We start from the raw sequence: 15,207 nt of genomic DNA on the forward strand, positions 1-15,207 counted from the left end.
GTCAGACAGACAGAACTGGAGTCTTGTCAGTTCCCGATGACTTAACTTTCGCTGGCATATGATATTGCTGTTTAAGTATAATCCTTCACAATATGGCAGACATCCTTGCCTAGTATAGCAATTAAAGTGATCGTCTGGTCTGTATTGTGGCACAGGCTGAAGTGTTTGAGGGAGGACAACTGAATATCCCCATGCTAGGATGAGCCGTCACACGTAGGCACCAAAGTTATAGCCATTGGCTTTCAGCTTCTTTAGTTCACTTATTCAATTTCAGATTTTTTTTAGTTCACTTATTAAGACGCTTCTAAGAGAATTGAGTCAAGATAGTTTCAACACATTGTGGACTCAGAACACCCAATTCATGAAGATGAAATAAGATAAATATCCAAATTAGCTAAATGGGACAAAAGTGGTTAATAATCACAGAGTCAGAGAGTTTGGAGGGCTGATGTCCATTTCTGGCAGTTTGGCAAGCTCCTACCAAAAAACACCTGGAAATGATGGACAACTATATCCTTTTAAATGTATAACTAAACATGCAAGAAAGTAAGGAAAATCCCCAGGGACAAAGCCCAACAAAACTGAGAAGGGGAAGCTCAGACTGCCCTGATGAATTTTGCTGGACTTGGTAGACAAGGGGCTATCATTTTAACAGCCATGTGAGTATGGGAGATAAAGCCTTGAATCCATGGTAGGAAGACAGAAATTCTTCGCTGGAGTCAGGACCCTGAAAGGCTTATGGCTTCAGTGAACGGGTGAATTAGGAATCACAGTCACCCTCTGGTAAAGAGATGTGACAAGGAGCTTTCCAGTGTCATCCTGTGTTCTTGGTCAAATTGTCTTTAAAATTGATGCTACTCTGAGAATTCTAACCATGAACCTTTTCTCACCTGTATTTGCAGTCCAAATCTGTATTACTTTGTGTCTGGGAACCTCACCTCTGATATAGCCTGAAAGAAAGAAATGTCTAGAGGGGCAGACAGCCTTTAACTCAAGCCTCAAGGATTCCAACAGATAAAACTCCAGCAAACATGAGTTCACAACCCATAACTATAGGATACATGAGAAAATTTGAGGATTGAACCCACTCATATGTAACTGAGTCACCTGAAACCCAGAGATTTTAAATGACTTGCTGGAAAGTCACATGATGTTTTCGTGGAGAAGCCAGATCAGAGCTCAGGTCTTATGATTTGCTTGTAAATTATTTTTTCCCTTCAGCAATCTGCTTTCTTCCCATATGAAAGTTCTTCCTCTGGAGAATCTAAGGGGAAACCAGGTCTAATTGACCTTAAAAATAAACATTTCAACATTGGAAAATAAGCCTATTTGTCCCCAAGTAGGCAAGCAGATTTTTCTCTTTGGTTCCTCAAGTTCACAAGCATTCTCGTCTGTATTCTGAAGATACTCTGCACCTGAGAAAACATGATTAAAAGGTGTGTACTCAGCACCTTCAAAATACGTTGGTGGGAACACCCTTTTGGAAAGCAATTTGGTTAAACACACCAGCAGTCTTCGGTGTAGTGCTCCTTTGAGTAATTCATTCTTAGGAAATTCTCAGACACATGAATGAAGGTTTAGTGTTCACTTATCTTCACACTGCTGTGACCTAGAATGTTGGAAAATTGGAAAAGGGCTATGTTCCACGAGAAGAAATGATTGCATAAATTATATTACACGTTTAGAATAGATTTTAATACAGGCATTTAGAAAATCTTTGAAGATTGATACAAAACACTGAAAAAGCTGAATTAAAAATATATATGTATAAAGAGCATGGTGCTGATAACACCAAGGTCTAGGGTTCAATCTCTGTACCAAAAATAAAAATAAAAATAAATAAAAAACAACAAAAACAAAAAACCAGAACTTCTAGAAGATACATGTATAAACTACATAATGATGTACTGCTTCACACCCATCAGGATGGCTATTATCAAAAAATAAAATAAAATAAACAGAAAATAAACATTGGTGAGGATGTGGAGAAATTGGAACCCTTGCACACTGCTGGTGGGAGTGCAAAATGGTACAGCTGCTGTGGAAAATGGTGTGATGATTCCTCCAAAAATTAAACACAGAATTACCACATGATCCAGCAATCCCACTTCTAGGCATACACCCAAAAGAATTGAAAGCAGGGACTTGAGCAGATGTCTGTACGCCCATGTTCACAGCAGCACTGGTCACAGTAGCCAAAAGGCAGAAGCAACCGAAGTGTCCATCAATAGATGTCTGAATTAACAAAATGTGGTCATTGTCAAATAGTCTTTAAAATCAATACTACTCTGGGAATTCTAACCATAGACCTTTTCTCTCCCATACCTGCAGTTCAAATTTGTACTACATTGTGATCTGGGAATCCCTACACTGGAAAATTCACATAAAAAGCCATCTGAGGCTGATAATACCTCTGATATGCCTGAAATAAAGAAACATCTAGAGGGACACACTAACCCAGTGTTAAAAAGGAACGAAATTCTGACACATGCTACATCACGGATGAACCTTGAAGACATGATGCTAAGTGAAATAAGCCAGTCACTAACGGACAAATGCCATATGATTCCACTTACATGAGGTTCCTAGAGCAATCACACTCACAGAGACCTAAAGTAGAATGGTGGTTGCCAGGGGCTAATGGGAGGCAGGGATGGAGACTTAGTGCTTAACAGGTGCAGAGTTTCCACTGAGGTAAATAAAATGAGTTCTGTGGGTGGAGGGTGGTGATGGTTACAACAACGTGAATGTACTTAATGGCACAGAACTGTATGCTTAAAAATGGCCTAAGTGGTAAGTTGCATGTCATGTATACACATGGGAGTACATGGGGACAGTAGTTGCCCTTATCCAGTTTCTCCTCCTGTGGTTTTAGTTACCTGAGGTCAACCATAGTCTAAAAATGTTAAATGGAAAATTCCAGAAATAAACAGTTCTTAAGTTTTAAGTTGCATGCTGTTCTGGGACGTCAATCACCGCTTTGTCCCCCTTCTCTTCACTGTCTCCGCTCCCCTACATGAGTCACTTAGTAGCCTCTTGGTCCTCAGATCACTGTTGCTGTATCACAGTCCTGCGGTTCAAGGCCCCTGTATTGGATGCGATAATGGCCCCAAAGCACAAGAGCAGTGATGCTGGCAAGTCGTGTATGCCAAAGAGAAGCCATAAGGTGCTTTCCTTAAGTGAAAAGGTGAAAGTTCTTGACTTAAAAGGGGAAGAAAAAAATCGCATGCTGAGGTTGCTGAGATGTACGGTGAGAATGCATCTTCCCTCTGTGAAGTTGTAAAGAGGGAAAAAAATTCATGCTAATTTTGCTGTCACACCTCAAGCTGCAAAAGTTATGCCACAGTGTGTGATAAATGCTTGATTAGGATGGAAAACGCATTAAATTTGCAGGTGCAGGAAGTGAACAGAAACGTGTTTCAATTTATGGCAATCAGGTTTAGTACCATTGTGGTTTCAGGCTTCCACTGATGGTGCTGGAATGTATCCCCTTGGGATGACAGGGGGCTAGTGTATGTACATATGTACCGTAACATATCAGTCACATACAAAAAAAAAGGACGCTATGTGGGTAAATAGGTTGATAAATATAAAGACAGTTCTTTGGTGTATTAGTTTCCTATTGCTGCTATGTAACATATTTCCACAAACTTGGTGGCTTAGAACAACATGTATTTATCCTCTTACAGTTCCAGAGAAACAAGTCAGAAATCAAGGTATTGGCAGGGCTTTAGGGGAAAATCTGTTTCCTTGCTTTTCCCAGCTTTTAGAAGCCGCCTGCCTCCCTCCTCTAAGGACACTTGTGGGTTGTATTTAGGCCTCACTGGGTGATCCACAATAATCTTCCCATTCAAGATTTTTAACTTAATCACATCTTTTGCCATAAAAGGTAATAATCACAGGTTCTGGGGATTAGGACACAAATATCTTTTTTTAATTTTTAATTTTTTTTGTTTTAATTTTAAAAAATGTTTACTTGACAAATAAGATTGTATTTATCGTGTACAGCATGATGTTTTGAAGTATATCTACATTGCAGAATGACTATATCTAGCTCATGAACATATGCATTACATCAGTTATTTTTTGGGGTGAGGACACTTCATACCCACTCAGCATCTTTCAAGAACACACTATATTGTTAACTATAGTTACTATGTTGTACACTAGATCTCTTAAATTTATTCCTTCTAAATGAAATTTTGTATCCTTTGGCCAACGTCTCCCCAAGCCCCTGAGACCCACTACTCTACTCTACTTCTGTGAGATCAACCTTTTTAGCTTCTATAGATGAGTGAGAACATGTAGTATTTATCTTTCTGTGCCTGGCTTATTTCACTTAACATAATGTCCTCCAGGAAGGAAATATAATAAAACATTAATAGTAGCTAAGTGTAGATTATAGAATTACGAATTGTTATCCTCTATATACTTTTATATAGTTTAAAAGCTTTTTGCAATGAACAAGTTTTATAATGAAAAATGCAACATAGAGCTTAATGTATTTGGGGTGTTTTCTGCGTGGAGGCTGGGTTCCTCTAAACTACTGATCATGTTTGGTATAATTCTAATGACTAGAGTAATCCATTTATAAGACGTCAATTCCATAACAGGAATGTTGTCTGCAGTTGTAGAACCAAAATAAGTTGCCCACTTGGGACTTTGCTCAAGAATAAACCCAGCCAAAATTAAAATAAAACCTCCTCTATAGAGAAGGTTAATATACAAAACTGTGATGCTACAGTTCTAACAGCTGGCAAAACCCAACAAGGCTTAATTCGCAACAGGCCTTGATAACGCCCTTTGGCTAATCTTCAGTGTTTACAGCTCTCTCTGGGAAATTTCCAGTCTCACCACATTTAGGTCTTATGTCCCTAAATCTCCTTTGTACCACTGGCATTCATAATTAGATTTATATACATTGTCTATCAAATGAGCTATATTTGATGTGGTGCAGCATACACTCTTTTTTTTGTAAAACATGGCTTTGGTGAAGAATTGAAAAAAATTAGACATCTCCCAAGGGTCTTCATTACTGTTCTTTAGTTAGTGAAGATTTTTTTTGAAGCCAGGCACTGTGCTGAGTGCTTTCTTGGATTACTGCGTTCATGATCTTGCATCCTACAAGGCGCATGCTAGCATGGAAAAGCTGCAGCACAGAGAGGTCATGTAAACTGCTCATAGTCACCCAGCGAGTCCCTGTTGAGGACAGGAGGGGAGGCATTTGTGAAACAACACGGAATACTAACTATACGCTACAGCTAATCACACACCTGCCTCCTGAAAAGATTAAAGTCAGGGCTGAGCCAGGAGTCCCCTCTCACTCCCGTTCAGGTCAGACTGCTCGTTAACAAACATCCACGTGTTTGCTCTCTTCAAACTCTTTAAAGTTTCTAAAATATACCAAGAAAGCAGAAGAGATAGTTCTTGTCCTTTTAAACATCATGCAATCTAATTTGGGAGACAATGCACACATCCTATGATACAAGTAGAGTCACAAAGCAATCTGCCCTCAAAATGCATCAGAGGAGCAAGGACCCAAGGAGCCCTGGTGTCACAATGTCACAGGCACTTCTTCTTCCCAGGCAGTGGGGCAAAGCACAGGGGGGCACCTGTGATTAACAAGGGTGTTCCACAGATTTCATTCACTATAAATATCCTGTAATGACTGAACAAAAGTTATTCTAAAGTGAGTGGCGGGTGGTGGGGGGGTACTTTAAAAAAAAAAATTAAGTTCGTGTGAAATTACTGAGTCCTTGTTAGTTGTACCGAATGATCAAAAAGCAAATTTTTAGAAAAATAGAGAACAAAGAAGGGACTCATGATTCAGAGCAAAGGCAGGCAGGCAAGCTCCACCTATAAATCTCTAAAGAGAAGTTTGTTAAATAAATGGTTTCTCTTGGAAGGCAGATGTTTATTGGTAAATACTCCGAGGAAGTTAATCTGCAGAGGGGGAGGTCTGGGCACTTTTGTTCCCAAAAGGTCGTGGTGAGATAAAGACAAGGGAAGCTTGACAACTGCTCTTGGATCTGTGTCACGAAGCAGCACTCATGGCTAATCACAGGCCTTTGCTTCTAGGATTCACCAGGGTGTGCGTGCAAGTATGTGAGTGCACACTTAGAAATGAAAGTAACAATCCTAGGAGAGAGGCCTGAAATACACAAGGGTACTCACAAAGTTCGTGGAAAAATAGAATTAAAAGGTAATATGAATCTTACCATGAACTTTTTGGAGACCCCCGTACATGGGCGGTGCCGTCTGCCTCAAAATAACACCAGGAGATCAGGGGATGCTCTCTCTGGCTTTACATCCACAGCAGAGGATGCATTTAAAACTTGAGCAGTACAAGGTGCTGGAGGGAGGTCAGCTCACTGCAAACTGTGCAGTGTTTCTGTCCACGATGGCGGGGAATTTTGCTCTCTCGTTATCACTTTGCACCCAGTCCAAGCACAGGATCTGACCCAATAAAATACGGGCTGAATGATCACATAAAATGAATATGTGTGCGTGCACAAACTCCATATTATAGCGAATATTTCACCTCTTGGGGATCTCAGCCAAAGCAAAAGAACAGGTAATGTGCCTCTCTGTCATGATCATTGTTTGAGCTCATTGGAAGAGAAGCTTAAAAGGTGGATGTAAATGGTTTTTCCCCTATTGCTGCAAATCCTGTCATGGCTCTGATAAGATACCAATCAAATCTACAAAAATAATGCAAGTTTTTCAAATATTTACTTGAAGGGAGTAATAGAAATGGCCTGTATTCATATCAAAGCAATTGGCAACAACCCGCTCACCCCAAAGGAATAAGCACGCACATCCCTTTCCCTACAGATGGCACATTTTGTCCCTCCAGTGTTGGTAGGAAAATATTTGGGTAAAGTCCTTTCCACTCTCTCCCCATTTTTAGAGCAGTTATGACTCTATTACTCTTTCCTACTCTTCTCCCTCCCCCCAAAATATGCCCACAAATGTTTGCTGCTTATATTATCAAACGCTTGATGAAACTCATTCTCCCTTCCCACCATCCAGAAATCTCAACTTTCCCATCCTTTTCAATCCTACACACTTTTGCAGTAAAAATGTGAAGGAGGCATCCAAAACCAAAGCTCACTTTCCACTTGATAAAACCCAATAATTACTCTGCTTTCTGAAGTCAGATCCTCCTGCTACTCTGATACAAAGCATCCAAAATTAGCATTCCCCTTCCCCCTCAATGCCAGCCGGGTTAAATGACTCAAGCCCACCTCGTGTCTTGCGCCAGCCACTCCAGCTTCCAAGGTGGGGGCTGACAAGTTGTCCCTGCACTGCCTCATCTGCAGCCACACTTCCCACCATCTTTCCCTCCCCCCTCGCCTCAGCATTCCCTTTCTAGCTGAAGCAATGTCAGGCCTGGCTCTCTTGTGATCGGATGTAAGCAGTGAAAGATGCTTAGCTGTCTGACGAAATGGGGGAAGGAAGAATTCTGCTTAATGTACATTCTGGTTAAAGGAGAAGGATCCCATTTATCACACTTGGGTGGCCGACCTTCAAATACAGTAATTCACGTGCTAGAACGTACATGAGACTGAAGTTGTACTGAATTTTAACGAGACTTTGATGACTCATAAGGTACTGTAGGAATGCTGCAATCCTTATGAGTCATTATGAACATCAGTAATCGCTGAATTGTAGGTTTTAGAAAGGCCACGGATGGGTGGATCGAATTTGCTTCCTTGCACGGGTGAAGCAAATCTCTGAATATGCCTGGGAAAGTGCTAGAGAGCCCCAGCTGGCTTCTCGGTGTTCAGTCCCCTAAAATTTCACCCATTCAACAAATATTCAAGTTCTTACTATGTGGTGGGCAGAATTTCTAAATTTGGGCTTCTGGCATTCACTATATCGAATATCATCTTCCTCCTTGAGTACCTTATCAGATAGAATAGGTTCCATGCCTTCTTGTCTCTTTTGGGTAAAGGTTTGTTTTTATGTTTTTCCCAATGGATGATCCATTTGAACAAATGGAGTAGAGGTTTCACCAGGTCTTTCTCGACTCATCTGGTGTGTTGGGTAACGACGCATAATCACAGTGTGACTCGTGGTTAGGTTTCTAAATTATTTTCAGCATACTGGCAACTTTTCTCATTACAAAAGAGAACTGTACTCAACTCATCTCGATGCCAAGCTGAGATGTACTAAAACACACAGAGATGTGTTCCACCTCCTTTCTTTTATGGTAAAACTCACCCATTGTTGGGCTGGGGTGGGTGGGTAATATCTCCACTGACAGACATTGATCCCTAACTTTATTAAGATGTAATTAATTTGAAGACCCCGTGAAGAGAAATGGGACTTTGCAGACCAGAAATCCGTCCTGCTCTGCTGATGACAAGCCATCCTTTGTGTTTGCTGCACTTCTTTCCACTTTTCCAATAGTTTAAAGTGGATGTTAGAATTTGCCCATAGTAATGTAAGGAGAAATCTGATGACTGGAAGAAAGGCTTCATATAAGATAAGCCATTGAAATATGCCTTGGAGCTAAGTGCTTCCTTTTCTGAAAAGAGGTGCATTATTTAAAAAATAACCAAGCACTTCGACATTAAGATGTTTTTCCTTGGAATCCTTCAAATTTTCTTGCTCATCTCAACAGGCATTTTTAAAAAACCAACCATCTGTCACGTCAGGTTAAAATGTTTTTAATTAATGATATTTAGCACTATCCACCGAGGCAACTGGATTACCACTTCTGCACGACAGGTGAGCATTAACATTCTTTCAGATCATCTGTAATGAAATGTCACTTTCCTCTATCCTGAGACTCTCCCTGTGTGAAAGAACAAACAGGACTGTAAAACCCCAAGGTTTCTCTCTCAGCTGCTGCAGGCTTCATACTTGGTGGGTCATCACACATATTTACTTGCATTATGGAAGGCAGAGACTGTGTCTGTGACATCATTTATGAGTCTGTCTGGGTTTTGTTTCTTCCATTTCATAGAATATATAATCTCAAGATTCTCAAAAATCATTTAATCCAAGATCTTTCCGTAGGCAAAAATTACAGAGATTGCTTGCTCTGTGAGTCTCCAAAAGGCTATAATAATACCTAAAAGCAAGGGAAGAGGCAAAAGACATCTTTGAAAATTGCATTTGAAGAATGGAGAGTGGAAATGGAATTAGATACTCCAAGTATTAAGAAATGCAACTGAATGAGTTCAGAGGTTAATTCATTTAAATCTTAACTCTTCACTCAGATTATTCAAAATTGCATCTGTTTCAAGCTAGATTTGTTGCCAAGCTAATCTTTTTAAAAGTACAGTAAGATATGCTTGTTGTAAACGTTTGAAACAGTGCAGAAAGAATCAGAACCACCCACACCATCAGTTCCCATCCCGGGTCCCCCAAACCCATTCCTCACAGGTAACCACTTAAAAATTTCCTGGGTATCGACATGTTCAGTGCATAAACCAGCATATAGTTTCTTAAACACACACACACAAACACACGGAATCAGAAGATACTTTCAGTCCTATAACTTGACAACACATATAGCTGATTTATAGAAGTGAGGTGGTTTTTCTGCAGGGCGCCAATGTGTAACCTTCACGGGTCAGTAAAGAGAACATCAGCAGCTCCATTTCTTCTTATACGACATCATGAGGGTGGGTGTAGAGGGTGCCAGGGCTTTTATGCCCCAGTCCCCTTCTGAGCAACAGAAAACCATCATGGCTTCCCCTCTGATCATTTAACACAGCTTTACAGAACAGACAACTACATGCCAGGGACCGAGCTAGGAGCCGGGATTCTGAGCTCAGGCGGAGAGAGGCCTGGCCCTGCCCTCATGGAGCTTTGCAGTCTGCTCTTCTTACAAGCTGCTGTTCCCCCAGAGGGTCTGCTCGGCAACTTGTTTATACCAAGCTTTACTGAGCACCTGTCATGAATCTGGCACTACTGTATTTTAGACACCATAAATGAAATAAAGTTCCAAACCTAAGGAACTTAGTCTAATGGAGAAATAGATTATGATGTCACCAGGAGGACGTATGAAATACGCAGGCTGGAATTCTGGAGACAAGAAGAGGGGTCGCATCCCTTAGCTTGGGGAGGGGGGAGGGGGGGAGGGAAGCTTTCCTGATGGCCCTCGGTAGAACCAGGGTGGGGTTATTGCAGAAGGGACAATATGAAGACACCTCCTTCAGGGACACAGCAGCAGTTCAGGGCTTCTGGGGCATTTGAGGCAGGATCAGAACGTGGAAAGCTTTACCCGCCTCTAAGGAGTTTGGATCTACCCTTGGTAATGGGGACACGCTGACTCAGGCAGCAGGACTGAGGCGGGGACACAGGAGGCCAGGAAACCAGCCCAGCAGACTCCATTGCAGATGAGTCCAGAGGAGAAATGATGACAGCTTAAACCAGGGACGGGGTAGAAAAGACAGACTTACGGGCTATTTAGTGGGTAAAACCACCAGGGCTTAAGAACCAAGTGAATGTGAAGTCTGAGAAAAATGGAGGTTTCATGGTCCGAATGTCGCCCCCCAAATTCCTGTTGAAATCTAACCCCAATGTGATGGTATCTGAGTGGGGCCTTTGGGAGGTGATCAGGTCCTGAGGTTGGGGTCCTCATGAATGAGATTGGGCCCTTATGAGAGGCTAGGGAGCTGGCTTGCTATCTCCCTGCCATGTGAGGACACAAGACAGAAGTCTGCAACCCAGAAGAGGCCCTCACCAGCACACAACCATGCTGGTGCCTTCACCTTGGACTTCCGGCTTCCAAAACTGTAAGAAACAAATGTCTGTTGTTTATAAGCTGCCCAGTGGATGGTATTTTCTTATAGCAGATGTGCTGGCTAAGACACGAGGAGGCAGGGACAACTCCCAGGTTTATGGTGGTTTTGATTGGCAGGCTAAGTCCAGCCTTTCTGGAAGTTATAAAATAAAAAAATTTTTTTAAAATTTTGCCCTACCTGCAACTCTTTGCCCTCAGCATAAAAGCCTTTTTCCATCTTCAAATAAACTCTCAATTCCACGTTCTCCTTCAATCTTCAACTTACCAATAAATCTTCCTCAGCTCCCATTCAGTCTCCAGCCCACTGCAGTCTGCCAAGTCGGCTGAGGTCCCCACAAGCTGCTCCTGCCAGGCTCCCCAGGAGAGGGGCCCTCTGCAGCCCCTCGCCCTGCAGCACGGGTCCTGTTGACGGCTGGGCGCTCTGGTGAGGGGCTCTCCCCTGGGCTTCCTGTAACCCATGGCTGCTCCTCCCCGCTCCCTCCGCCCGTCATTAAATTCCACCTCAGATCCTCTTGCCTTCCCGTGCCCCACGAGCAATCCTGCCGGCGCCTATGCCTGACCTCCTTCTCCATGCTGACATTGCCCAATCCTAACTCTAGACATTGTCCCGACATGCCAAAGTCAAGTACTCAACTGCCCGTGTTCAGTCTAGTCACATCAGATCTTTCCAAAACTCACCTCTCCTGCCCTTCTCTGGTGTCTGTCTTCGCAAATGGTGCCTCCACGTACTCTTTCACCGATGCCCGACATCACTCTGGCAAAAAAGCTCTTCCTTTCTTTAAAAAATGTCTTTGACATATACAACACTGTATAAAAATCACCATACCAGATTTGGAGTTATCACTCCACTTTGCCTTTATTATTTTTTATAATATATTTAGCATATGCATCAAGTAACAAATCCAGTACATACAAAACCCTACACGTTATAGTTATAGAGCATAATACAGTACGAACACCCACAGCCCTACTGCCTGCACATGGGACCACTCCTCTTTACCTGCCTCCACCTGTGTTCCTCTCTAGCCCCTCCATCCCCCGCCCATGGGTAATCACTACACTAAATTTTGGTTTAGCATTCTGTTTTTCTTTCTTTTGTAACAGTTTTGTCACATATGTACACCTACACAATATATTCTTTGGTTGTGCTTGTTTTTGAGCTCAATCAAAATAGCATCATACATCTGGGGGCTCCTGGAACCTGTTTTTCTTCCTTAATATTTTCCGAGATTCTTCTCACTGTGAGGTAGAGCCGTAGTTCATTCCTTTCCGCTACAGAACAATATCCCTTAGGGTGAAGACAACCTAATTTATTTACCCATTCTCCTGCAGACAGACAGACATTTCACTTTTTTCAGTTATCAACTATCAAGAATATGTTACTATGAACATTTCTGCACAGACCTCCAGTGGCCACATGCACGGGTTTGCCGGACATCCACCTGGGAGCTGGCAGCTAGAGCACAAAGTCTGCACGTGTTCAAGTTTGTGATGTGTGATTGTTTTCTAAAGCGGTGGTGTCTGTTTACACACCATGACAATGTATGAGATTCCACACATCTTCTTTAACACCTGGTACTGTCAGACCAACTTCTTCAAGTGTTAGGTGTAGAATGGAATCTCACTGTGGTCTTAATTCATATTCCTCGCATCGCTGGTGCTGCGGAACATCTTGCTACCTGGGTACAAGCCCTATGTATTCCTCTTTTGTGAAATGCCTTCTCTCTCAAGAGTATTAGTCTACTGAGTTTTTTTTAAAGTAGAAATTCTCTACAGATTCTTGTCAGTTATCTACTGTATGTCTTCTCAAGAGTGGCCGGTCTTTTCACTTACATTGTTTATCTGCTTAACATAAGTCCTTAGTTTTAACAGAGTTGATTTAATCTCTTTTCTTTTATGATTATTGCTTTGTGTCTCCCGTCCTTCCTGCCCTGAGGTTTTTCATGCAATTATTTAAAACTTTTGCTTTTTGTATTGAAGTCCTTAACATATTTGGAATTGACTGCTGGGTAAGGTGTGAGGCAGAAATCAAATTTCTTTTTTCCCATATGGATAACCACTGTCCTAGCACTGTTTACAGAGTGGTCCTTACTGTCCCCACCGATCTGCCCTGCCATGCTGTCATCACTCAAAGGTCCACACAGGCCTGGTTAGTTTCCAGGCTCCTTGATTTGTTCCACCTCTGCACCGGGTGTGGCACTATCTCTGCAATAAAACTTAGTACCTTGTAAGTCCCTCAACCTCTTTTTCATATTTAGCAGCATTTGGCCATTCTCAGTCCTCTCCTATTGCAAAGAAATTTAAATATCTGCTGGTTATGTTCAACAAAATCTCTGTAGGAAATGTCATTGCACCTACAGATCCATCGGGAGAGATCTGATGCCTCCACAACCTCTAATATTCCTACTCACAAAAAAAGACAGTGCTTCGTCTGCTCATGTCTTTCTTCCTGGTCTCTGCCTTTCAAGCTCCAAACCAGCCCTCAACCACTGCCTTCTCTGAACATTTCCACCACCACCCACTAAAGTAGGATATGTGCATCTTTTATGTGCACATTTTTGAGATAACTGCAAAAGTCCAAGCAGAGGAGGATAAGGGGTGAGTTTGAGGTGTGCTGCTGCAGTGCAGGCACCATTCTTTGTTACTGAATATATAAGGAATTTGAGAAGAATGAAACGACACTGGCTCAGGACACAATGGCTTGGGACGTCTACACATCCTGCTGGAGGAGCTGCAGGATGCAGGCCGTGTGCTCCAGGAGGGAGGAGTGTGGATGGAGCTGCCTAGATAAGTTCGCCCAAGGGACCACACAGACTAAGAAGGCAACTAATGATGGACCCGTGGGTGCATGGGGATTTAAGTGCACAGAGGAGAAAAAACCATGAAAATGGCTGAGAAATGATCAGAAATGTAGAAAGTTAACCAACAGAATGATGTCAAAGGGGAACCAGGGAAAGGAGATGAGGAAACAGTGCTGGGAAGCTTAAGTAAATTCACCTACTCACGCAGCAATTAGGTGGCAGGACTGAAATTTGAATCCAAGTATGTCTGACTTCAAAGCCCATGCTCTTAACCATTGCCCCTGAAATAATGGAGAACAAGTCAATGTGCTGTTTCTAAACTGCATGAGTGTGGAGTTGGGTTGGCACAGAAAAGGAAGACTGAGTGGCATCATACTGTCCACCCATCCAATGCTGCACAGGACATTGCAGCTCTGTTGACAACCTGCTCAATTCTGCAAACAACTAAAAGATGTTAACCACCATTCACTGCCATCCTCTCTCCCCACCTCCTTCTCTTTTTCCCTTCGGGCTAGGGACTACGAAATTACAGGAGGACAAAGAGGTCAGGAGAGCATGACAACGCTTGGCCACACCAGGGCAACTGCTCGAGCACTTCTGATGCCTTTTGCCAAAGGGAGCTCTGCAGCCCTTTATCCAGCCTTTAGAAAATGAGATCGGCCAAGGAGAGAGCAGAGTTATACTTTCTTCCCTGTTTGAGTCCACTGTTGTAACCATTTAGATTAAAATACTGCATTTCTCTCAGTGTCTTTTGCCACAGGGTCACATTTCTCTACACGTTTCTCTATTCGACTGAGTTTCAGGCTTTTTTTTGAAGAGGAAAAACAAAACAAAACAGAGGAGTAAGTGGCCTCCTAGATCCAAGTTAAAGATGGAAAAAAGCAAGCAGACTTGCTTTGAAATGCAAAAGACCTCAACATGCAGCCTGTCCCAGCTCCTGAGGGGCCAGGGACACCATCGGAGCTCCACTCGCAGCTCTTGGTTCAATGTTGCTTGTTTTCCAGGTACGGAGGAAAACCCTGCTCCTTCACAGGGATCCACCAAATTGTCTTGGAAAACCAGAAGCAGTGCACACAAGCTTTTGCTGTTTTCATTTCTAAGGCACTTTGGACTATACTTCCTTGAGGATCATTAAGTATAGAAAAGGTCAAAAAAATAAATATAAGTTAGTCTGTATCATATCCCAAGATGGGTCCAAGCCATTTCTCAACCTCGGCCACAGACATGTTCTTCCTAAAAGCATAATCCTCAACCTGCAAAAGATGAGAAGCATCTTATTAAGCCAAAGTGAGAAGACTTTTTGATCTGAAGTTTCCATAGGATTTGCCAAGAAACATTAGGTACCTTCCATTCCTTGTCTTGATGGCAATACAATGAGCTAAATGGAGATAAATGTTTATCTGTTTACCAAGTTGCCTTTTCCTCTGGGCAGAAAAACACCATGCGGTAAATATCTGATGCTTAGAATCCGGCTGGGTGGGGGTGGGTATGGGAGGGGCTGGAATGGGGTAATGGGTTGAAATCAAATTAAGACATTAACTGGGATAAATTTTTATCCTTTTCCCTATTTTTTATTCTCATTCACATTTAAAATAAAATAGATTCTAGAGTTCCATTTAAAACAAGACAGGCATGAAGGAAGCC

General features: G+C 42.2%; 1 protein-coding gene across 4 annotated transcripts in view; it reads right to left on the minus strand.

Annotated features, from left to right (window-relative positions):
- Positions 1-11,599: 11,599 nt before the first annotated feature.
- MTR (5-methyltetrahydrofolate-homocysteine methyltransferase) overlaps positions 11,600-15,207 on the minus strand; it is a 95,880-nt gene continuing 92,272 nt past the window's right edge. For 3 of the 4 annotated variants that reach the window (XM_063082704.1, XM_063082706.1, XM_063082703.1), the window contains one exon: positions 11,600-14,816. In XM_063082704.1, coding sequence (XP_062938774.1) covers positions 14,730-14,816 — 87 coding nt within the window. In that variant the 3' untranslated portion in view covers positions 11,600-14,729. The remainder of the gene's footprint in view (positions 14,817-15,207) is intronic. The other variant, XM_063082705.1, reaches the window with a different exon arrangement.

The sequence above is a fragment of the Cynocephalus volans genome, chromosome 18 (genome assembly GCF_027409185.1).
Source record: "Cynocephalus volans isolate mCynVol1 chromosome 18, mCynVol1.pri, whole genome shotgun sequence".
Lineage (NCBI taxonomy): Eukaryota > Metazoa > Chordata > Mammalia > Dermoptera > Cynocephalidae > Cynocephalus > Cynocephalus volans.